Source organism: Gobius niger, assembly GCF_951799975.1.
Source record: "Gobius niger genome assembly, chromosome: 24".
Lineage (NCBI taxonomy): Eukaryota > Metazoa > Chordata > Actinopteri > Gobiiformes > Gobiidae > Gobius > Gobius niger.
Window position 1 is genome coordinate 10,725,944 of NC_136875.1, and position 22,253 is coordinate 10,748,196.

The 22,253-nt window shown below is 39.9% G+C and overlaps 2 protein-coding genes across 2 annotated transcripts; one reads left to right on the forward strand and one right to left on the reverse strand.

Moving 5' to 3' along the window:
- The first annotated feature begins 204 nt into the window (after positions 1 to 204).
- Positions 205 to 4,954, forward strand: LOC306982399 (transmembrane protein 198-like). Its single transcript, XM_079582335.1, has 4 exons — positions 205 to 391; positions 2,659 to 3,234; positions 4,471 to 4,616; positions 4,756 to 4,954. The coding sequence occupies exons 1-4, from the start codon at positions 247 to 249 to the stop codon at positions 4,903 to 4,905; spliced, it is 1,017 nt and encodes a 338-aa protein (XP_079438461.1). The 5' UTR covers positions 205 to 246; the 3' UTR covers positions 4,906 to 4,954.
- Positions 4,955 to 11,943: 6,989 nt separating this feature from the next.
- Positions 11,944 to 21,819, reverse strand: mmp19 (matrix metallopeptidase 19). Its single transcript, XM_079582292.1, has 9 exons — positions 21,658 to 21,819; positions 20,297 to 20,373; positions 20,099 to 20,229; positions 18,512 to 18,724; positions 16,924 to 17,169; positions 15,637 to 15,753; positions 15,340 to 15,504; positions 14,210 to 14,337; positions 11,944 to 12,259 (listed from the first exon to the last, which is right to left on the reverse strand). Exons 1-9 carry the CDS (start codon positions 21,751 to 21,753, stop codon positions 12,029 to 12,031), a joined length of 1,404 nt encoding a protein of 467 aa, XP_079438418.1. The 5' UTR covers positions 21,754 to 21,819; the 3' UTR covers positions 11,944 to 12,028.
- Positions 21,820 to 22,253: the final 434 nt, after the last annotated feature.

Genomic DNA, 22,253 nt, shown 5'->3' on the forward strand with positions numbered 1-22,253 from the left:
CCTGAGGAAACCTGGAATCAGTGTCAGGCCTGCCTTTGAGTAATATTGTAAAAAATCATTCAAAAAGTCAGATTTTTGTGCAGCTAAACAGCATTTCCCCATCTGTTTTTCTTGCAGTCGCCAGTCGTTCACATGGACCTGTGATACCGTCCCCGTGGTCCCTTACCCTCTTCCTCCTGCCCCAACACCACCCCACGGCCCCCCCCCCTCTCTGCTCCAACCCCCCCGTCCTGTCCCGGGGGCAGGATGGCGGACCCCGGCGGCTCCGGCTCAGAGGGGCTGGGGGCACAGACGGTGGACTGCAGCCTGGAGATCGAGAGGAAATACGACGTCATCCCGGCTGTCATCTGCTCCATGTGCTGCCTGTTCGGGATCATCTACTGCTTCTTCGGTGAGGTCCCGCGGGTGCTGCTCCAAACCAACGCAGGCCTCGACACTGCGACCCGCTCAGGAGGACTTAACGAGATTCGCGGAAAGGCAGCGGAAGATCTAAATCCTAGAGATGTCAGGATCGGCGTTATTATTCAGGGTTATGTTCGTGTGTTAGGAAAAAAATATCCTTCCCTTTTGTGGTGCATCATAATTATTCCAAATGCTAGACTTTGATTGGTCCCAGCCGCGCGCAGGCCTGGACTGTGTGACGTATTGAGGATGATGTGACTCACAGATGAAGTAGAGGCGATGTAAACATTAACGTACAGAGTGCAGTTAAGATGCAGCAGGGAGAGTGAAAACATCTGGAGCGTTCAGGAGTGTGAGCTCACCTCGCACTGGTCAAACACAGGCCAGTCCGTTCCTCACTCTGCTCTGTGTATTTTCTTTTTCTAGCGACGTGCCGGATTGTTCTGGCATCTCGGCCTAATGACATATTTCATGAATTAGACTTTAGACGAGTATAACCGGTTTATTTGCTTCTGATGTTGGGTTGCCAGTAGCGCGCCAACAACATGACGCAATTGCAGTTGTTTTGGAAGCGCTCAGTTGTCTAAAATATTTAGTCTTAATTTTAGTCAAAGTGTTATTTTTGACGACTAAAATTGGACAAAAAATAAATTAAAAGTTTTTCATGAGACTAAAACTGTGACTAAAATGTCCAGATATTTTAGTCGACTAAAATAAGACTAAATAAAAATGAAAGGGAGAGACTAAAATCATCCAAACTTCTATTGACCGTCTGAAAGAGCCTCAGATCATGTAAATTCACTGCCAAAAGATCAGCTCTGAGCTTTGTTCATGTGGGGCAGCTCCATGAAGCAGAGGAACAAGATTAAATATGATTATAATGAATATTATCAATGCAAAGTCGACTAAATTCGTCTTAAATTCAGTTGACTAAATTTACTTGCAATTTTAGTCTAAAACTAGTCTAAAATCGAATTACATTTTCGTCAAAAGACTAAATCTAAATTAAAATATGTTGTCAAAATTAACACTGGTCCAGATGTTTTTTATTTGCCACATGACCATGTTGTAAGAAGCTTCAAGAAGTTAGAACCTTACAGAACTGCCAAGAAAGGTTTTCTCCAGTTTGGCTTTTCCCCAAATCTAAAAGCTTCTTCAAATAAGTGACGAAATAGTAACAAAATGAGACGAAATAAAGGATGAAAGTGCAACAAAAGAGCCACAAAACATAAACAAAAAAGCAATAGAAGATTGACAGAAAAGTGATGAGAAAGTGACGACATTGGTGAAAAAAGATCGGTTTAGATGAGTTTTGTGGGGCTGCTAGGGTTAGCTTTCAAATGTTACACTGACCTATAGGCTGTGACCTTTTATATTTGGGTTAAACTGAACAATACAGTTACGATGAGTTAGCTTAGCTTTCAAATGAGGCGTTAGACTGGCCTATTGGCTGCCAACTCCAGTCGAGAATCTTTTCGATTTTGGGTAAAGCTGCACTGGAGAAAATGCGCTCGGTTAAAGGAATAGGCCACCGTTTTTACATACCGAGATATGTTCTTACCTTAGCTTTGACGAGTTCTTTAGGACCTGTCTGGTCTTCCCCCGTGCCTTCAGTCACGTAAACACAGCGCAGACGGCGTTAGCATTTAGCCTCTCCCTCTCTCCTCTATAACTCCAAAACAGGTCAAGATAGAAGCTACCAAGCTCTTCCACGCTCTTCCACGCAGTAAAGTGAAGATTACTGTGCGGATGCCAAACTACTCCTGGTATTATTACGCCTTACAATATAGTTCCCCCTTTTATCCGCTTAGAAAATCCACATTGTTTAATTTTGTGTAATTATACTTTGTAGTGGAACACTTCACGTAACCATATTTAAATAGGGAAAACGTGGAAGAGCTCGGTAGCTTCTATCTTGACCTGTTTTGGAGCTATAGTGGAGAGAGGGAGAGGCTAAATGCTAACGCCGTCTGCGCTGTGTTTACGTGACTGAAGGCACGGGTGAAGATCAGACAGGTCCTAAAGAACTCGTCAAAGCTAAGGTAAGAACATATCTCAGTATGTAGAAACGGTGGCCTATTCCTTTAAAGCGAGGGTTCCTCTTATTGTCCCTTTTCTTCCTCTATCCCGTGGTACCTCCCTTTAAGCAACAGTAGCTCTCTAATGTTTTTATTTCAGTGAAAACAGGAGTCCGATGTTGGGAGACCCCTGTTTTTTTGGTCACCTTCCTCACTCTCCTCTCTCTCTGTGTCCCAGGTTACCGGTGTTTCAAAGCCGTCATGTTCCTGTCGGGCCTCATCTTCGGCTCCGTCATCATCTTCCTGCTGTGCCACAAGGAGCACGTCCTGGACACCCAGCTGAGCGTGGAGGCGAGCGCGGGCATCGGCCTGGGCATCGGCCTGCTCTGCGGCCTGGTCACCATGATGGTCCGCAGCGTGGGGCTCTTCATGACGGGCCTCCTGCTCGGGCTGCTCCTCGCCCTGGCCGCCCTGCTGGTCACCGAGCAGTTCTACACCCCCACCACCGTCTGGGTCCCGCTGGGGGCGCTGTTGGGCGGCGGGATGCTGTGCGCTGTGCTCACGCTGCAGTGGCAGAGGGCGTTCACCATGCTGTCCACGGCGGTGTTCGGGGCGGCCATCATGACGATCTGCGCGGACTATTTCGTGGAGATGCTGGTTCTGGGGGAGTACATTTACGAGTGTCTGCGGCTCTCGCCCCGCACGCCCCTGTGCTGGTACAGCTGGGTGATCCTCGGCATGTGGCCCGCGCTCAGCCTCATCGGGGTCCTGGTGCAGTGGAAGCTCACGGACGACAGCTTCTCCCACACTGAAGGTGAGGGTCAGGAAGCACAATGTGGAGCTCGCCAAACACTGCAGTGATATTATTTGTAGTTCCAATGTTGTTCTTTTATCAAAAACATGGACCTGGAGCTGTGTTTTAACTCACTTCACACAGCTTTGAGTAATCTTTGAATCTTCCCCAGAGAATGTTCTCATAGACCGCCCCAACTATTCAGCTTCCTCAGGTCTCGATCTCTGGCTAAAATGAATCCTAAGCAGGGGCGGACTGGCCATATGTCCATTCTGGAAGAGCACAGAAGGGCCACTGGCTCTAGGGCCACCGGTCTGGCCTCTGACTTTACCTTACCCTTACCCCCGGGCGTAACCGAGCTTTACCCAAATCTAAAAGCTTAACCTCTTAACTCCCGCCTGAACCGAGAGGATCTTTTTCCTCACGTCATCAGATTTTTTTTCCATAATTTTTGTAACTCATTTTATTTGGGTCATTTTTTTTGCCATTTTTTTGTCTAATTGTTGTCATTTTTTTGGTCAATTTTTTATCAAATTGTTGTCACATTTTTGTATTTTTTTGTTATTTTTTTGTTATTTTTTTTGTCACTTTTTTGTCATTTCTTTTGACATTTTTGTGACACTTTTGCCACTTTTTCATCAATTTTTCATCAGTTTTTTGTCAAACTTTTCTCACTTTTTTGTCACATTTCCATCATTGTTTTCGTCTCAGTTTTGTCGCTATTTTCACACCTTTTTTCCAGAAGCTTTTGGATTGGGGTAAAGCCAAACTGGAGAAAATGTGCTCGGTCCAGGTGGGAGTGAAGGGGTTAAAAGAAAAGCATCCAAAAACAAAAAATGTGCTGGAAAAGCAACAAAATGTGACGAAAATGTGACAACAAAGCAATGAAAAAAGCGATGAAAAAACAATAGCATGAAAAAAAAACCTGAAAAACAAGAGACGAAAACACAACAAAAATGCAGCGACAACGTGACTAAAAGCTACCATCACTTTTCTAGATTTTTGCTTTCAAACGAGACAGTGTTGCTCTCCAGTCAAGAAGCTTTTACTGGAGAAAATGCTCTCGGTTAAGGCGGGGGGTCAGAGGTTAACATATGTATTTGTGGAAGTGTCACATTTACGCTAATTTGGGCCAGGCTGACCAGAGTCCAGGGCTGTTTTTCGGTCCCAGTCCTTTCATCGCAAAGCAAAAGCAAATCATCAAATGTGCTGTTTTTTTAGTTGTGTTTTAAAATGAAGGATTAATTGTCTCCCCAGTGGTGCTGAGCCGTAGACAGAAGCGAGTGCAGCTGATGAGGATTCGAGAGAAGGACGCCAAGAAGCAGCAGGCGGCGGGACAGGAGGGCACGTACCGGCGCAAAAACACTCCGGTCAAACGCTACGCTGGAGACCTGCTCGCACCGGTCAGTCCGAACCCCTGGATGCACGGATTATAAGGGGCAAAAACATTCCTGAGCCTATAGAGTTGTCATTGATTACACACATACAACACAGGTCACGTTCTAAACAAAATGATAATCTCCGATCCACTTCTGTCCTCAGAGTTACCTGCAGAGTCTCCGGGACAGACAGATGGGCACCGGCACCTCCCTGAGCAGCATGGGCACCGCCAACCACACCATGATCGACCTGGACTTCGACACAGGCTCCACTGCCCCGCTCACCGCCACCACCCCCGTGGTCAGGGTGTAAACCTCATACTGCACTGCACGAACAGGCTGGGATTCCTGTTCGCGTGCGGCCTCCTGAGACTGACTCCAAGGCCACGTCCCGTTTGTGTTCACTCGATTACTCGGTTGATCCCGCCGACTGAAGGGAGGAGGCCAGGTTAATTGTAACTCGGCGTCTGTGATTCAATAACTATTTTAATATTAACAATTGTTCTCAATCTTTTCACGCCAAGTACTGCCCCATGTTGTCTGATTTCTGAAGTACCAAAAGGACTAAAGTGGCTGTGTTATATTAAAGGAATAGGCCACCGTTTCTACATACTGAGATATGTTCTTACCTTAGCTTTGACGAGTTCTTTAGTTCTGTCTGATCTTCACCCGTGCCTTCAGTCACGTAAACACAGCGCAGACGGCGTTAGCATTTAGCCTCTCCCTCTCTCCACTATAGCTCCAAAACTGGTCAAGATAGAAGCTACCAAGCTCTTCCACGTTTTCCCTATTTAAATATGGTTACGTGAAGTGTTCCACTACAAAGTATAATTACACCAGATTTTCTAAGCGGATAAAAGGGGGAACTATATTGTAAGGCGTAATAATACCAGGAGTTGTTCGAAATCCGCGCAGTAATCTTCACTTTACTGTGCGGATGCCAAATTACTCCTGGTATTATTACGCCTTACAATATAGTTCCCCCTTTTATCCGCTTAGAAAATCCACATTGTTTAATTTTGTGTAATTAATCTTTGTAGTGGAACACTTCACGTAACCATATTTAAATAGGGAAAACGTGGAAGAGCTCGGTAGCTTCTATCTTGACCAGTTTTGGAGCTATAGTGGAGAGAGGGAGAGGCTAAATGCTAAGTATGTAAAAACGGTGGCCTATTCCTTTTAAAATGAAAAGACTAAAACTGGAGATGAGAAGCCCATGTCACACTAGGGGCACAGTTTGAGAAGCACACACGACTGTGCCATACGTTTTATCAAATGGCAAAAGAAAGTGTACTTTCTTTGATGTCTGTGAAAGATACTACTCTCAATCCAGCTGGCCTGAGTTTGCATATCTTTTCCCATAATCTTATTCAGATTTAAAGTAAAAATGTGAAGATTGTTATTAGTTGCACCCCTTTAAAGACTCTTTACTCTCAGCTCTCCCTTCTCAGTGAGCAGTGAGCTGTGGTATCAAGAACCTGAACAGAAACGGGACACAGCCATGGACCATATTCTCCATCGACTTGAAATAGTGGAGTAGGAACTAAGAAGTTTGTTTTCTTTGGAATGAAAGAACTGCAGATTCACAGGACGACGCTGTTTGGATTTTCTCTTTGTTTTTTGTTTGTTTTTTAAACCACTGAAGATATTTCATTGAAAAATGCATAACCTACAAGACAGGACATACTGCCCTCTTGTGGTCGGGGTCTCATCTCTACAACGCACAACCGGTTTTGGCCAAGAACATTTTCCCTGATTCATTTTTGTCAAGTCTGGAACTGCCTCCGGCCCTTTTGGTTTTGAATTGGGGAAAACTGGAGGAAAAAAATGGACCCTGCTTTTGTCAACTCGCTGGGAGATTTTTTTTTTTTAAAACCACTATTTCCATTTTTGGGATATTCCACGGATAAAGCTAAAACATGCTGCTTTGTTGCATTTTTCTTCTATACAACAGCCCCTGTCACTATTGAGTTAGACAGTCTGAGTTTAAATTAGCATTAGCTTCTCTAGTTGCTTCAGCTTTCAGATAACAAGGTCCTTCATTTCTCTATATGTATTCTTTCAATACATAAAACTTTGAGCCTGAGTTCTTGTTTTTCTCTTTGTTAAATTGACATTAGTTTGTCTGAAATTGTACTGTACTGAAAATATGCTTGTTTTCTTTGGCGTTTTGTTGGTTGAACTGAGTGCGCTCTCATCAGATGCACGTGTGGACAGAGCCGTGGGAAGATGTTTTAGTTAGGGGGCGCTGAGGGACGAAATTTACCCCCAAAATACTTTTTCTGTGCATAAATCCTATTTGTTAACCTCTTAACTCCCGCCTGAACCGAAAGCGTTTTCTCCAGTTCAGCTTTACCCAAATCCTGTAGGCCAGTGTGACGCCTCATTTGAAAGACCTACAAAACTAAATTGATCTTTTTCCTCACATCAGATTTTTTTTTCATCACTTTTTTTGTTGGGCAGTCGTCTCATTTTTGACAAATTTTCGTGACTTTTTTGTCTCTTTTTCGTCAAATTATTCGCTTTTTTTTTTGTCAAATTCTTATCACTTTTTTGTCAATTTTTCGTCAAATTTTTCTCACTTTTTTGTCAAATTTTTGTCAATTTTTGTCATTTTTTTGTAAATCTTTTGTCACTTTTTCATCAAATTATTCACTTTTTTTTGTCAAATTCTTATCACTTTTTCGTCAATTTTTTTGTCAATTTTTCGTCAAATTTTTCTCACTTTTTTGTCAATTTTTTGTCATTTTTTGTAAATTTTTTGTCACTTTTTCATCAAATTATTCACATTTTTTTGTCAAATTCTTATCACTTTTTTGTCAATTTTTCGTCAAATTTTTCTCACTTTTTTGTCAAATTTTTGTCCATTTTTGTCATTTTTTGTAAATTTTTTGTCACTTTTTCATCAAATTATTCACATTTTTTTTGGTCAAATTCTTATCACTTTTTCGTCCATTTTTCTCCATTTTTCATCAAATTTTTCTCCATTTTTTGTCAATTTTTGTAATTTTTTTGTCACTTTTTCGTCAATGTTTTCTCACTTTTTTTCACATTTTCATCCTTGTTTTCGTCTCGGTTTTGTCGCTATTTTCACGCCTTTTTTCCAGAAGCTTTTGGACTGGGGGTAAAGCTGGAGAAAATGTGCTCGGTTCAGGTGGGAGTTAAGGGTTTAATATTGCCTGCAGTTCACAAACTATCCACCAGGGGGGGTGCTGCAGTGCCCTCAGCACCCTGGGTTCCCACGGCCTTGCGTGTGGATTTTTTCGTAGAAAGTTCATCCTTAAACAAAAGTGAAGATCATCATCTAGTTAACAACTTGCCGCACAATGTTGTATAGCTGATTCGCAGAAGCGTGTGTGAGTTTAAATGACATTCTTTTAATTTAAGTTCTGTAATTACAGACACAAGGTAGTGATTGAAGAGAAAGCGACGCATGCTTCTTGTTTATGTTCGTTCAATGTTTAATTTCTGTCTGATGTTTTTAATTTACAGCGGCAACGCACTTGCTGCCCAATTTTGTACATATTGTGGATAGAAATTTCTAAAAATAAAAGTGTTTGATACAAAATGGACAGTTTCTAAGTGTATAGCGGCACATTCATTTAGATGTTGTCTCTCAAGTTACCCAAAGCCTTGTAAAGCATTCAGTCTGGACTAAGCTGTAAAGCAGGGGTGTCCAAAGTGCGGCCCGGGGGCCAAATGCGGCCCTCAGACCAATTTATGGTGGCCCTCGGTAGGGCTGCTCGATTATTGAAAAAATAATAATCACGATTATTTTTGTCATAATTTAAATCACGATTATCCAAACGATTATTTGTTGCCTTTAAAAAAAAGTCTATCTTTATTTTATTTATTTATCAATCAAAACACTACACTACACTTTATGTTTTCTGGACAGTCATAAAAGTACACATGATTTCAAGTACGCCTTGATTAAAGACAGGTCTCTGTTTCACACCTGCCCCCTGCTGGCCAGCCCTCACACCTGCGCAAGTAAACTGAGCAGCGCGGCCTGATGACATCATCACACAGCGCCGTTTGTTTTTATGTCAGACAAAAGCATGAGCCACGGCACGTGAAAAGCGAAGGGAAAATAATCCCAGCGGCCTGAAGTCGGGTTGGAAAAAAAAAATGTCTAAAGAAAAAAGGAAAAATAAAAAAATAATAATTGTTTGCGATTATGCTAATTTTGTAATCGTTTACTGTTGTAATCAAAATCGTAATCGAATTTCGATTAATTGCACAGCCCTAGCCCTCGGCCTCTTGCTGTACCGGTTCACATCACCAGAGATGGACCTTTTTATTTGAAATGTAATAATTCTATACAATTCTAACCTAACGACTAACATTTCGTTGTGAGACAGAGCTGGCATGAAGGTTTTAAGCTTAAAGAGAGGCATGGGGCACAATTTAAACCTCTGCTAGTCGAAGGTTTTGCGGCACCAACTACTGATCTACGGCCCTTCACCCCGTGTACGCTTCAATATGCAGCCCCCCATGAAAAAAGTTGGGACACCCCTGCTGTAAAGCCACCGCTGCCCTTGGGCTTACCACTAGAAATGTGACTGCCAATCTGCACCTCACTGATATATTTATGTCATAATCACACGTACACATTCAGACAATGGTGGATAGTAGTAGTAGTAGTAGGTCCACTGTTTCTTCACTAAACTGCTGACAATCTGTTGTTTCTTAGTTGTTTCCATTTCACAAAGGTAGCCTGGGATAGAGTTGTTGAATTATCTTTGCTTTTCTATAAATAAAAGCAAGTAATACACGGATTAAAATTCATCCTAAAAAATGAATGCCATTCAAAAAAAAAACCTTCCTTTGCAGCATTACTCACCACGTTAATCCCACATAACAGTGAAGTCATGGGCGGGACTTCCCTTTCGTTCCTATGGTAACATCAGTGTCAACAAACACAGTCTGGCTTATGTCATAGCATTGGACACTATCGGTTTAGCTTCAGTGTCAAGCCTTACCATTAGTGCAGATTGAATAGACTCGTGATTCTCCAGAAAACAGTCAGCAGTTGAAATGCTGGTGATACTCTGGATGTTTATGATGACAGGTTTGACTCCCTATTTCACCGCCATAACCCTCACAGTGCAATCATTCTGTCTATAAGGGCTGTCCTTCTCACTATATGTCACTTCTGTGTTGTTTTTACTTTTCGTCATAAAACTGATTGTCTCATCAGCTGCACTAATTGGAAACCATACAAACCTGTCAAATTCACTTAAAGGAATAGGCCACTGTTTTTACATAGTGAGACATGTTCTTACCTTAGCTTTGACGAGTTTTTTAGGACCTGTCTGTGAAGATTACTGCGCGGATTTCAAACTACTCCTGGTGTTATTACGCCTTACAATATAGTCCCCCCTTTTATCCGCCTAGAAAATCCACATTGTTTAATTTTGTGTAATTATACTTTGTAGTGGAACACTTCACGTAACCATATTTAAATAGGGGAAAACGTGGAAGAGCTTGGTAGCTTCTATCTTGACTGACTTGGTAGCTTCTATCTTGACTTCTATCTGCGCTGTGTTTACGTGACTGAAGGCACGGGTGAAGATCAGACAGGTCCTAAAGAACTCGTCAAAGCTAAGGTAAGAACATATCTCAGTATGTAAAAACGGTGGCCTGTTCCTTTAAAGCTTTTAGTCTGGCAAGAGCTGGTTTTGAAACGTGCTTTTGGAAAAAAAACACACACACACAAACACACACCAGTTTTGATGGATTTGGTGCCTTTGCGGGATAGTGCACTCACACCAGCCTCAATGGTAAACAAACAGCTGGTGGTTTGAGTGCTTTTACCATTGTGGAAAACCATTATCGGCTGCATTCTGGGTGAAACTTATATTTAATCAACTTCTCCTTTAAAAAAAAAAAAAGAGGAAAAGTCTGAGTGAAGGCAACACATGATCAAGGACACATATCACAGAGGAACAGCGGGTTTCCTTATTTTCTTACAGATAAGCTCACAAATAAACACACATTTGAGTTACAGCCCCACTTTAACCCCTTAACTCCCACCTGAACCGAGCACATTTTCTCCAGCTTTACCCCGGTCCAAAAGCTTCTGGAAAAAAGGGGTGAAAATAGCAACAAAACTGAGACGAAAACGAGGATGAAGATGTGAAAAAAGTGAGAAGAAATTGACGAAAAAGTGACAAAAAATGTATAAAAAAATGACAAAAAATTTGACAAAAAAGTGAGAAAAATTTGACGAAAAAGTGACAAAAAATGTATAAAAAAGTGACAAAAAATGGACAAAAAAGTGATTAGAATTTGACAAAAAAATGCGAATGATTTGACAAAAATGAGACGACTGCCCAACAAAAAAAGTGATGAAAAAAAATCTGATGATGTGAGGAAAAAGATCAATTTAATTTTGTAGGTCTTTCAAATGAGGTGGTAACTCCCACCTGAACCGAGCACATTTTCTCCAGTTTGGCTTTACCCCAATCCAAAAGCTTCTGGAAAAAAAGGTGTGAAAATAGCAACAAAACTGAGACGAAAACGAGGATGAAGATGTGAAAAAAGTGAGGAAAAATTGACGAAAAATTGAGAAAAAATGTATTAAAAAATGACCAAAAATTTGACAAAAAGTGAGAAAAATTTGACGAAAAATTGAGAAAAAATGGACGAAAAAGTGACAAAAAATGTACAAAAAAGGTATAAAAAAGAGACAAAAATTTGACAAAAAGTGAGAAAAATTTGACGAAAAATTGAGAAAAAATGGACAAAAAAGTGACAAAAATTTGCCTAAAAAGTGACAAAAATTTGACGAAAAATTGAGAAAAATTTGACGAAAAATGGAGAAAAAATTGACGAAAAATTGAGAAAAAATGGATGAAAAAGCGACAAAAAATGTACAAAAAAATGTATAAAAAAATGACAAAAAAATGGACAAAAAAGTGAGAAAAATTTGACGAAAAATTGAGAAAAAATTGACAAAAAAGTGACAAAAAAGTGACAAAAAATGGTCAAAAAAGTGATTAGAATTTGACAAAAAAATGCGAATAATTTGACGAAAAAGTCACGAAAATTTGACAAAAATGAGACGACTGCCCAACAAAAAAAGTGATGAAAAAAAATCTGATGATGTGAGGAAAAAGATCAATTTAGTTTAGTTTAGGTCTTTGCTTTCAAATGAGGTGTTGCCTACAGGATTTGGGTAAAGCTGAACTGGAGAAAATGCTCTCAGTTCAGGCGGGAGTTAAGAGGTTAAAGCTTGGCTCCAGTGAAGTTAAGTGCTTTTTTCCCCTCTCCCACAGCAGGCACACCTTTTCTAATTCCTCAAAATGCAAACGACACATTTGCACATCAAAGCGGCGTAAACAGCGGTATAACGGGTGCAGCTCATCATACGCCCCCCACGTGCCCGGGCAAGTGTTTTATTGTCATAACACTGTGGCTGTGATGAAAGCCTAGCATCTCATCCACCTCTCCCGTTTGCTCAGCGGGTATCCTCGGTCCACGCGCAGCATGTCGTTCACTCGCCAGTAGGAGTCGCCCTTGAAGAAGAAGATCTTGCCGTTGGTCCAGGTGAAGGCGGCGTCTGGGCTGGACGGGACCCCGCTGAGCAGCATCGACAGGAGCTTGGGGTAGCGGGTCATGTCGTTGTACTTGAGCTCGTCCCACTGCCAGTGATTGGAGCCCTGGCACAGTGAAGGGTCGTGGGTGAAGGAAACAGAAGAACTTTTAGACAGTCTTTATTGAGGGAGAACATGCAAAGTGAAAGGCCCCGTTTGAGGCAGGATTCTAGCTTTGTTCGTTCTTGCTTTGATACGAGAGTGCCAACCACTACCCAAAAATAGTAATAGGATTTTAACCTCTTAAGCGTCTTGACTGGAGAGTTTACAGCCCATAGGGGAGGGTATCACCTCATTTGAAAGCTAAGACCTACAAAACTGATCGTAGCGTTTTTATTGCGTTGTCGCCACAGTTTTGTCATGTTTTTGAAGCGTTTTTTTTCATTGTTTTTGTCACTTTTTGTCGTCCCTTTGGTGGCTTTTTTGTGGATCTTTTGTTGCTTTGTCATCACTTTGTGTGCGTGTTTTTTTTGTTGCTTGTTTGTGTTTTTAGATTTTAGATTTGGGAAAAGCCAAACGGAGAGAATGTGCTCGCTTCAGGTGGGTGTGAAGAGATTACGTTTGGAAATACACGCCTTCCACATACTACACAGTATGCAGTACACATTGCTATGTCTATGTGTGTCTGTGCAGTGTTTCATTGCTGCATGATGCTCACTTCCTGTTTGTGTTTATTCCAATGGCAAGTTAGCTCTTGTTGAAATAAGGACATCAGTGTTAATTTTGACAACATATTTTATTTTAGTTTTAGTCTTTTGGCTAAAATGTAATTTAATTTTAGTCAAGATTTAGTCAAAAAAAACGTTTCAATTTTAGTCTAGTTTTAGTCGACTAAAATTGCAAGTCAATTTAGTCGACTAAAATTAAGACTAATTGAGTCGACTTTGCATTGATAATATTCATTCTAATCATATTTAATCAAGGTCCTCGACTTCATGGAGCTGCTCCACATGAACAAAGCTCAGAGCTGATCCTTTGGCAGTGAATTTACATGATCTGAGGCTCTTTCAGACGGTCAAGAGAAGTTTGGATGATTTTAGTCTCTCCTTTTCATTTTTATTTAGTCTTATTTTAGTCGACTAAAATATCTGGACATTTTAGTTATAGTTTTAGTCTCATGAAAAACTTTTAAAGCAGTACTAAGTAACTCTTGCCCCTAGAGGCCATAAGCGCAACTGCAGGTGTAGTAGCAAGTTACGATTTTTTAACTTATTAATTGTCTTGGGGAGTAAATACGACGCTGTCAGGAAAGGTGAAGGGAGAGAGGGTTACTGTGCATCCAATTATACAATGGAAATATTTTTTTTCACTCAAACTTGGCTGTAAATACTGTTTAAAGTGACGTTAGCCCACAGTTAGCTTTGCCCGTTAGCATGTTAGCTTCTTCTTTGTGATTCCATTAGTGTGTATTGCTTTCTCCGCACCGGTGGCAGCAAAGTTGCAAACATGGTTTTCTGTCCAGAGACACCAGGGGGAGATGAAAGACCCTCCAATCATCCCATAAACACTTGTATTACCCCCACAGGGACTACGGGAAGGATTTATTAAGGTAAATAAGTTACTTAGTACTGCTTTAATTTAGTTTTAGTCCAATTTTAGTCGTCAATAAAATCACTTTGACTAAAATTAAGACTAAATAATTTAGTCGACGAAATGAACACTGAAGGACACACTGTATAACAGTCTGTGGCAGAACATATGCAGCTGCTGGACTTTTCACAGGATTTAAATACTTAACTGGGAGAGACTTCTGTGTTTATAACTGTCGCCATTTGACGTTCATTTGACATTGACAAATGCTAAACTAGCACCACTATCTGAAATAAATATGAAGCACCCTCAGCTTAAAATGCTGACAGGAAGTAGACTTTACCTGACACTGACCAATAGGAAGCCAGCCAAAAACATTCCCTAGATGGAGCCTATAGCTATTACCACACTACTCTAACATTTCATGGTCTTATGCCCTGATACTTCATACTTCTTGAGTACTAGGTAATAATACATATTGTGTACCTTGATAAATACGAGTTTCTTGTTCTTCTCGAGGTAAAAGGCGGCGTCGATGTTCGCTGGGATCTTCTTCACTGGTTTGGGGTAGCCATAATCCAACAGGAAGTTTGTGTATCTCCAGACTTTATTCCCTGCAACATGAGGACAAGTTATTTTGGGGGTCGCCAGATCATGTAGATAAAATATACATACTTCTTTTACTTTCTTTTAGCGTATATTATAATATTTTATTGTCGCATGTGTGTGCTATTGTACCAGAGTGCCATTATATGTTCGTAATTTGATGAATTTGATTATAGCCATTTTCTAACCCCTTAACTCCCACCTGAACCGAGCACATTTTCTCCAGTTTGGCTTTACCCCAAAGCTTCTGGAAAAAAGCTGTGAAAACATTGACAAAAAAGTGACGAAAAAAAGTGATGAAAAAGTGGCAAAAATGTCACAAAAATGTCACAAGAAATTGACCAAAGATGGACGAAAAAAATGACAAAAATGTGACAAAAAAAGGACAAAAATTTGATTAAAAAAATGACGAAAAAATGACAAAAATTTGATAAAAATGTGACAAAAATTGACAAAAAATTGATACAAAATTGACAAAAAAAATGACAAAAATGTGACAAAAATGTGACAAAAAAGGACAAAAATTTAATACAAAATTGACGAAAAAATGACAAAAATATGACAAAATGTGACAAAAAAGGACAAAAATTTGATAAAAAATTGACGAAGAAATTACAAAAAAATGACAAAAATGTGACAAAAAAGTGACAAAAAAGGACAAAAATTTGATAAAAAATTGACAAAAAAATGACAAAAATGTGACAAAAATTTGATAAAAATTGACGAAAAAATGACAAAAATGTGATAAAAATGTGACAAAAAAAAATTGATAAAAATTTGACCCAAAAAAATAACACAAAAGTTACAAAAATGAGTTGAATACCCAATAAAAAAATGAAGGAAAAAAAATCTGATGATGTGAGGAAAAAGATCCTCTCGGTTCAGGCGGGAGTTAAGACGTTAAGAATTATGTAGGCAAATGTTCCGATTTCTCACGAACCCCTTTAACCTGTTATAATGGGGGTCGCGGCTCCAAAAGGTTGAGAACCACTGCTCTTGACACATTTTACCTTTAAAGAAGTACGTCTTGTTGGTCCGTTGCGAGTGCACGGCAGCGTTGAGGTTTCCGGGCACCTCCTTCCACAATCGGTCAATCCGAATGGGAACGTTGTGTCCGAAGTCTGAGATGGTCCAGACGAACTCTCTGCTGAAGGCGAAGGTCTTTCGCCACGGCCCTGAGGCAAACAAAAGGAACGGAGGTGAGGAAATGGTCGATCTTTGAGAAAATAAAAATCCAAGCTCGTTTGGCTTCTGTTGCCACGCTGTGACATCATCTGCATATCCTCTACATTAACATAGGAACTTACCGAGCATAATGGCATCCAGTCTGGCGGTGCAGGGGTCTGGGACACGTCCGGAGCTCGGAGTGGGGATGGAGTTCTCGGGAGGAGTGGGGCTGGCCAGCGGACTTGAGATGCGCTTACCTGGAACAAAAGTGGTGGTAAAGCCATACTGCGCACCAACTGCACCCAGTCGAAGAAATGAAAAGCAGGCGGTGGTTTTATGAAGCATGTTTTTAAATGAACCTCCTTAACTCCCACCTGAACCGAGCACTTTTTCTCCAGCTTTAACCCAGTCCAAAAGCTTCTGGGGAAAAAGGTGTGAAAATAGCAACAAAAGTGAGACGAAAACAAGGATGAAAATGTGAAAAAAAAAGTGAGAAAAAACTGACGAAAAAGTGACAAAAAATTTGACAAAAAAGTGACAAAAAAACAAAAAAATGGACGGAAAAGTGACAAAAAAGTCACGAAAATTTGACAAAAATGAGATGACTGCCCAACAAAAAAAGTGATGAAAAAAATCTGATAATGTGAGGAAAAAGATCAATTTAGTGCAAAAAAAGTGCAAAAAAAAAAAAGACGAAAAATGTACAAAAAATTGACGAAAAAATTACAAAAAAATGATGAAAAAATGATGAAAAAGTGGCAAAAATGTCACAAAAAATTGACAAAAAAAGGACAAAATATTTTACAAATAATGACAAAAAATGACAAAAAAAGATGAAAAAATGACGAAAAATGTACAAAAAATTGACGAAAAAATGATGAAAAAAAAGGCGAAAAATGTACAAAAAAATGATGAAAAAGTGGCAAAAATGTCACAAAAACTGACGAAAACTGACGAAAAAGTGTAAAAAAATGGACAAAAAATTGACGAAAAAATTATGAAAAAGTGGCAAAAATGTCACAAAAAATTGTCCAAAAAAAAAAGACAAAAAATTGTCCAAAAAAATGACAAATAATGACAAAAAAAATGACAAAAAATAACAAATAAAAGATGAAAAATTGACAAAAAAATGATGAACATGTGAAAAAATTTACTATTTGACAAAAAAATTACAAAAAAGTTACAAACATTAGTTGAAACCCCCCCCCCCCCCCCCCCCAAAATGATGGATCTTAGCTTTCAAATCCTGGCCTACAGGATTTGGGTAAAGCTGAACTGGAGAAAATGCTCTCGGTTCAGGCGGGAGTTACGAGGTTAAAGAAGGTAAAGAATAACTAAAACAACACGCTTACTTCAAGGGAGAAGTACGCCATGTTTAAGACTGACAGTTCACAAAGATAACCACCAAACGTTTTCCAAAATCCTACCGTAGAGCGCCTGGATTCCCCGCGTGTCGTCGGAGTGCAGTCTGAAGTTGAACCTGTACCCGGAGTACACGGGAGCCATGAGGGCGCTCCTGTACTGAGAGTGACCCAGTCCCAGGGCGTGGCCGATCTCATGCGCCGCCACGATGCGCAGATTCGTACCGAAATACGAGCCCTCGGTCCACAGCTCGTCCTCATCGAAGTGCACGACACCGGACTCTGGGGCTTCAGCGTGGGCCAAGACGTGCCCTGCAGGAGAGAGAGCTGACAAATTATCTTTATTGAGGATGTTTAGGAGTTTATAAGCAGGGGCATGTCTAAAGAGGTGGCCAGGAGATCTTGTGGACCAGGGCAGGTTTTTTACCAAGGAGAAGAGATGGTTTGTAAAACGATGACGGATTGCAGAGGTGGGAGACTCGAGTCACATGACTTGACTCCAGTCGCAATTTTCAGGACTTGAGACTTACTTGACCAAAGCGGCAAAAAGACTTGACTTGACTTGGGACTTGCTGTTTGTGACTCGAGACTTAACTTGGACTTGAGGCCAGTGACTCTCAATGACTTGCTGTGACTTTATAGTTATTATTTATTTGAGTGAAACTGTCGAAAGATCGGGATTCATTGCGTAAAAACGGCGCATCTATGTTTACATTATGGTAATTAGCCACATGCGTGTTCGGTTTCCCGACTAATCAATACAGGTAAAGGCAGGAGGAAATACGACATCGAAATACGTGCATTAAAAGTTTTCTAAACAGAGTGAAGAGGTGGAGATTTACGGACGGGAAAACGATGGACTGGACCTACAGTGCAGACAGACGGCCTCGAGAACGACGATGAGTAAGAGCTGATTAATCAACAGAAATATTGGGGCTTTTCGATGTTTTAAGGCGTTCACACAAAGTTTACAGCATTTAGTGGTTATTTTACGCATCCGCACAGAGCCCAGTGACAGCGGGACTGAAGGCTGCGCAGAATCTACTTTGAGCAGGGGCGAATCCGAGTATACAGGGGCTGGGGCAGTACAGGGGAACCACTGACAGAAAAACTAAAAAACTAAAAACATTATTTTATATTTATCTTTCAGACTGCAGGGAAAAGCAGCTCATATTTAAAATACTATATTTCATATTTGTTAAGTCGACCCCCGGACCCCCTTCCTTAAAATGCTGTCCCAGCTATTTTGTACATAAACTGTTCATTTATAATACATATATTTTGACTGTTGTGGCATTTAAATATTAATTAGACTTTAAATCCAAATCCATGAGTTTTCAAAAGTTTGATTTTAGCCTAAATTTTCAAAATTACAGTATCTTGAAAAAGCACTTATTATTTTCAAGATTAAACACATGAAAAGTAAACACGCTGGCGTTTGTGACTTGAGGTGACTTGCCGGCTAAAGCAAGACTTGACTTGACTTGACTTGACCCCATGACCGATTGACTTGGACTTTCTTGAGACTTGGACCTTCACGACTTGGACTTGACTCGAGACTTGCATTTAGTGACTAACTCCCACCTCTGACAGATTGAATCTTTTTCTACAAGGAAACAGATTATCTTATGGTCGCTAATGCCATGTTTCTGACCTCGTCCGTCGAAGGGCACGGGGCAGGTTCCCCCTTTCGTGTGGAAGGATATCCTGATGTCTGCTGATCCAAAGTCAACCTCCCGGAAGCTCAGAGGTGCCACATCGCTCCAATACTTGAACGCAGCACGGAGAGCAGACCTCACCTCTGCCTGGGTCATGTCCGGAGTCCAGCTCATTATACGGTACGTGAGGGTGCGCTTCCTCCAACGTCCTGCGAGAAAAAAAGGAGGGATGATACAGCAAAGCTACAGGTATGCTTTACTGTCACCATAGAGAAATGTGCTCTCTGGATTGGACCCGTTGTCCTATATGAGTGCAGTGCTGTGGACAGGGAACCTTTTCCAGATTATCACTTCCTCTTCATTTGTACACACATTTAAACCCTTTTAACTCCCACCTGAACAGAGCACATTTTCTCCGGTTTGGTTTTACCCCAGTCCAAAAGCTTCTGGAAAAAAGGTGTGAAAATAGCAACAAAACTGAGACGAAAACAATGATGGAAATGTGACAAAAAAGTGAGAAAACATTGGCAAAAAAGTGACGAAAAATTGATGAAAAAGTGGCAAAAATGTCACAAGAAATGGACAAAAAATTGACAAAAAAATGACCAAATTGTGACCAAAAAATGACAAAAATTTGACCAAAAAATGACAAAAATGTGATAAAAAATGGACGAAAAAATGACAAAAAAAATGAAAAAAATGTGACAAAAAAGTGACAAAACATTGAGAAAAAAATGACGAAAAATTGATGAAAAAGTGGCAAAAATGTCACAAGAAATTGACAAAAAATGGACCAAAAAATGACCAAATTGTGACCAAAAAAAAAAAAAATTGACGAAAAAATGACGAAAAAATGACAAAAATGTGACAAAACATTGAGAAAAAAATGACGAAAAATGGATGTAAAAGTGGAAATAATGTCACAAAAATGTCACAAAAATGTCACAAAAATGACAAAAATTTGATAAAAAATTACAAAACATTGACGAAAAAATTGACAAAAAAATGACAAAATGGACAAAATTTGACCCAAAAAATACAAAAATGTGATAAAACATTGACGAAAAAATGACAAAAAATGACAAAAATGTGACAAAAAAGTGACAAAACATTGAGAAAAAAATGACGAAAAATTGATGAAAAAGTGGCAAAAATGTTACAAAAATGTCACAAAAAATGACAAAAATTTGCTAAAAAATGACAAAAAATTTATGGAAAAAATTGACGAAAAAAAAAAAAAGTGACAAAAAATGACAAAAAAACGGGACAAAATTTGATCCAAAAAATACAAAAAATTGACAAAAAATGACAAAAAAATGACAAAAATGTGATAAAAAATGACGATTTTTTTTTTTTTTTACAAAATTTGACCAAAAAAATACAAAAATTGACAAAAAAATGACAAAAAAATGACAAAAAAATGACAAAAATGTGAAACAAATTCACGAAAAAGTTACAAAAATGAGTTGAACACCCAACAAAAAAATGATGGAAAAAAAAAATCTGACGTGCGGAAAAAGATCCTCTCGGTGCAGGCGGGAGTTAAGAGGTTAAGACACAACACAATCTGTAAAGCGTCTCACCCATGACCCTGTACTTGTGCTGTTTCTTGTTGAACGGGTCCTCGATGCCACAGCGCGGACTCCTCATCACCTCCAGAGTCTGTTCATCCAGCTCTCCTGAAGGGGGCAGCTCGTTTGCCCTCTGAAACACCCTGAATCAGCACAGATTTGTTATACACTGGATGTCTCTTCATAATAATGCACAACAAAGGGATTTACTTAAGGGCTTCAATAATGTCTTCCAGGTTGTCGGGGTCCTGCGAATCCTCCATGTAGCCAAACTTATTCAAATAAGCCTTGAGGGGGAAAAGATAATAATTTATGTATCTTGTTGTTTTGTTTTGCAAAAGGAATAACTTTGGATTTGGTTGACTATAACATACTGGACTCTACAGAGGGTATGCAGATGATGTGTCAGCCTCGTAACAGAAGCTAGATGAGTGTCAAAATTGTGTTTTGTAGCTTTGAACATTGAGGGTTCTGTTTATAATGAAAATGATATAAGTGCATGCCCTTTACATTATTAGCGGGTCACACCTTAATTCTTCATTCTGGGTCCCATCTCATCATGATGAACTGAAGATGGGTCCTCCTGAAGAAACATGATGAGAACCATTGCCTCTAGAGCAGGGGTCCTCAAACTACGGCCCGCGGGCCAAAAAAAAGTCTCTAGCCCATTCCTGTGCGGAGTTAGGATATTTTAACTAAATAACCAGTTTACTCATTCCAGCCACTAGGGGGCAATTTGAATAAATAAAAAATAATTCCAACAGAGGGCACTTACATAAGAGATCAGAATATAAACACATTATAGCCATGTGGTAAATGAAGCTCACCACCACAGAGTGTGGAGAGAATGAATAATAACTACAGTACTTTGAGAAACTTGTGACACAGGCTTGTAAAGCACAATACAAGTGTAAGCAGTTATTACTTTGGTCACATTACATAGTGATGTTTTATTTGAAAATAAAAATAAATTGAAACTAAAACAAAGTGTGAAGACTTGATTACTATTTTTGCAAACCACTACAGTGAAACAAATATGTGCCTGAATCAAGTGTTGATCTTGTGGATGTAGTCGTGGGGACGACTGTGCAGGCGAGTAATCTCCACTTCACAATGAGGCATTTTGCTCTGGGTCATACAAAAACGAAAACAATGATGGAAATGTGACAAAAAATAGAAAAAATGGACGAAAAAGTTACAAAAATGGACAAAAAATTGGCAAGAAAGTGAGAAAAAATTGCTGAAAAATAGAGAAAAAATGGATGAAAATTTGGACAAAAAAGTGATGAAAAAAATCTGCTGATGTGAGGAAAAAGATGAATTTAGTTTTATAGGTCTTAGCTTTCAAATGAGGTGTTACACTGGCCTACTGGATTTGGGTAAAGCTGAACCGGAGAAAATGCTCTCGGTTCAGGCGGGAGTTAAGAGGTTAAGTCAGGTCTAATCCAGAATTCCAGACCAACAAAAGGTCTAACATAGGGTCTATTGTTGGGTGTAAACAAAATCATCTCCATTTAGGAAACACACAAGACCCTGAGTCACTACAGTACACACAGCAAAACTACACCTACCTTTGCTTCTTCTAACTCCGTCCACTGAACCACAGCAGAGAAAGTCCCGGTGACTCTGAGCCACAGCATTAGTCCCAAAAGTCCTTTACAATCCATGTTTTAGTGTTTCAACCCTGCTCCCTTTCCCCCCTCTCTCTCTCTCTCTGGTCCCATGCAGAATCCCCTCTCTCCAGACTGTTTGTTCATCCTCAGGCGGGCCAGTTTTAACTCCAGCCCCAAAACCGTGACTCAGAGATGACCCATGTGTGAAGAATGAGCTTGCAACAGAAACGGAGGCACAGGACAAGAGGCTGCACCATACAGCTGTTCGGACGGGAAACGTTTACGAGAGCTAGTGATTATCGAGAAGTACTGTGCGTAGTAGTTCTAGTAGTAGATGTGCTGTATACACTACTATTAGCAGTTACAGTAGCAGAATTCAGAGTAGTTGTTCTAACCTAAAGTACTCTGACATGAGTGAAATCTATAAGAACTAGTAAATATATCAATAAGTAAGCAGAAACCGACTGAAGTATTAGTGCTGGTTCTACTTTCCAGATATGACTGTCATTACTACTGTCAAAACGGGGAAGACAATCAAAACTCCTAATACTACT

Bases quoted from the DNA above. Each gene is read 5' to 3' on its own strand.
- mmp19 (XM_079582292.1), bottom strand. From the start codon at position 21,753: ATGGATTGTAAAGGACTTTTGGGACTAATGCTGTGGCTCAGAGTCACC. The intron at 20,374-21,657 runs GTAGGTGTAGTT...TTCCCCCTCAAG, and splicing joins CGGAGTTAGAAGAAGCAAAG to GCTTATTTGAATAAGTTTGG. The intron at 12,260-14,209 runs GTACACAATATG...TCACTGTGCCAG, and splicing joins AGAAACTCGTATTTATCAAG to GGCTCCAATCACTGGCAGTG.
- LOC306982399 (XM_079582335.1), top strand. From the start codon at position 247: ATGGCGGACCCCGGCGGCTCCGGCTCAGAGGGGCTGGGGGCACAGACG. The intron at 392-2,658 runs GTGAGGTCCCGC...TCTGTGTCCCAG, and splicing joins GATCATCTACTGCTTCTTCG to GTTACCGGTGTTTCAAAGCC. The intron at 4,617-4,755 runs GTCAGTCCGAAC...TTCTGTCCTCAG, and splicing joins CTGGAGACCTGCTCGCACCG to AGTTACCTGCAGAGTCTCCG.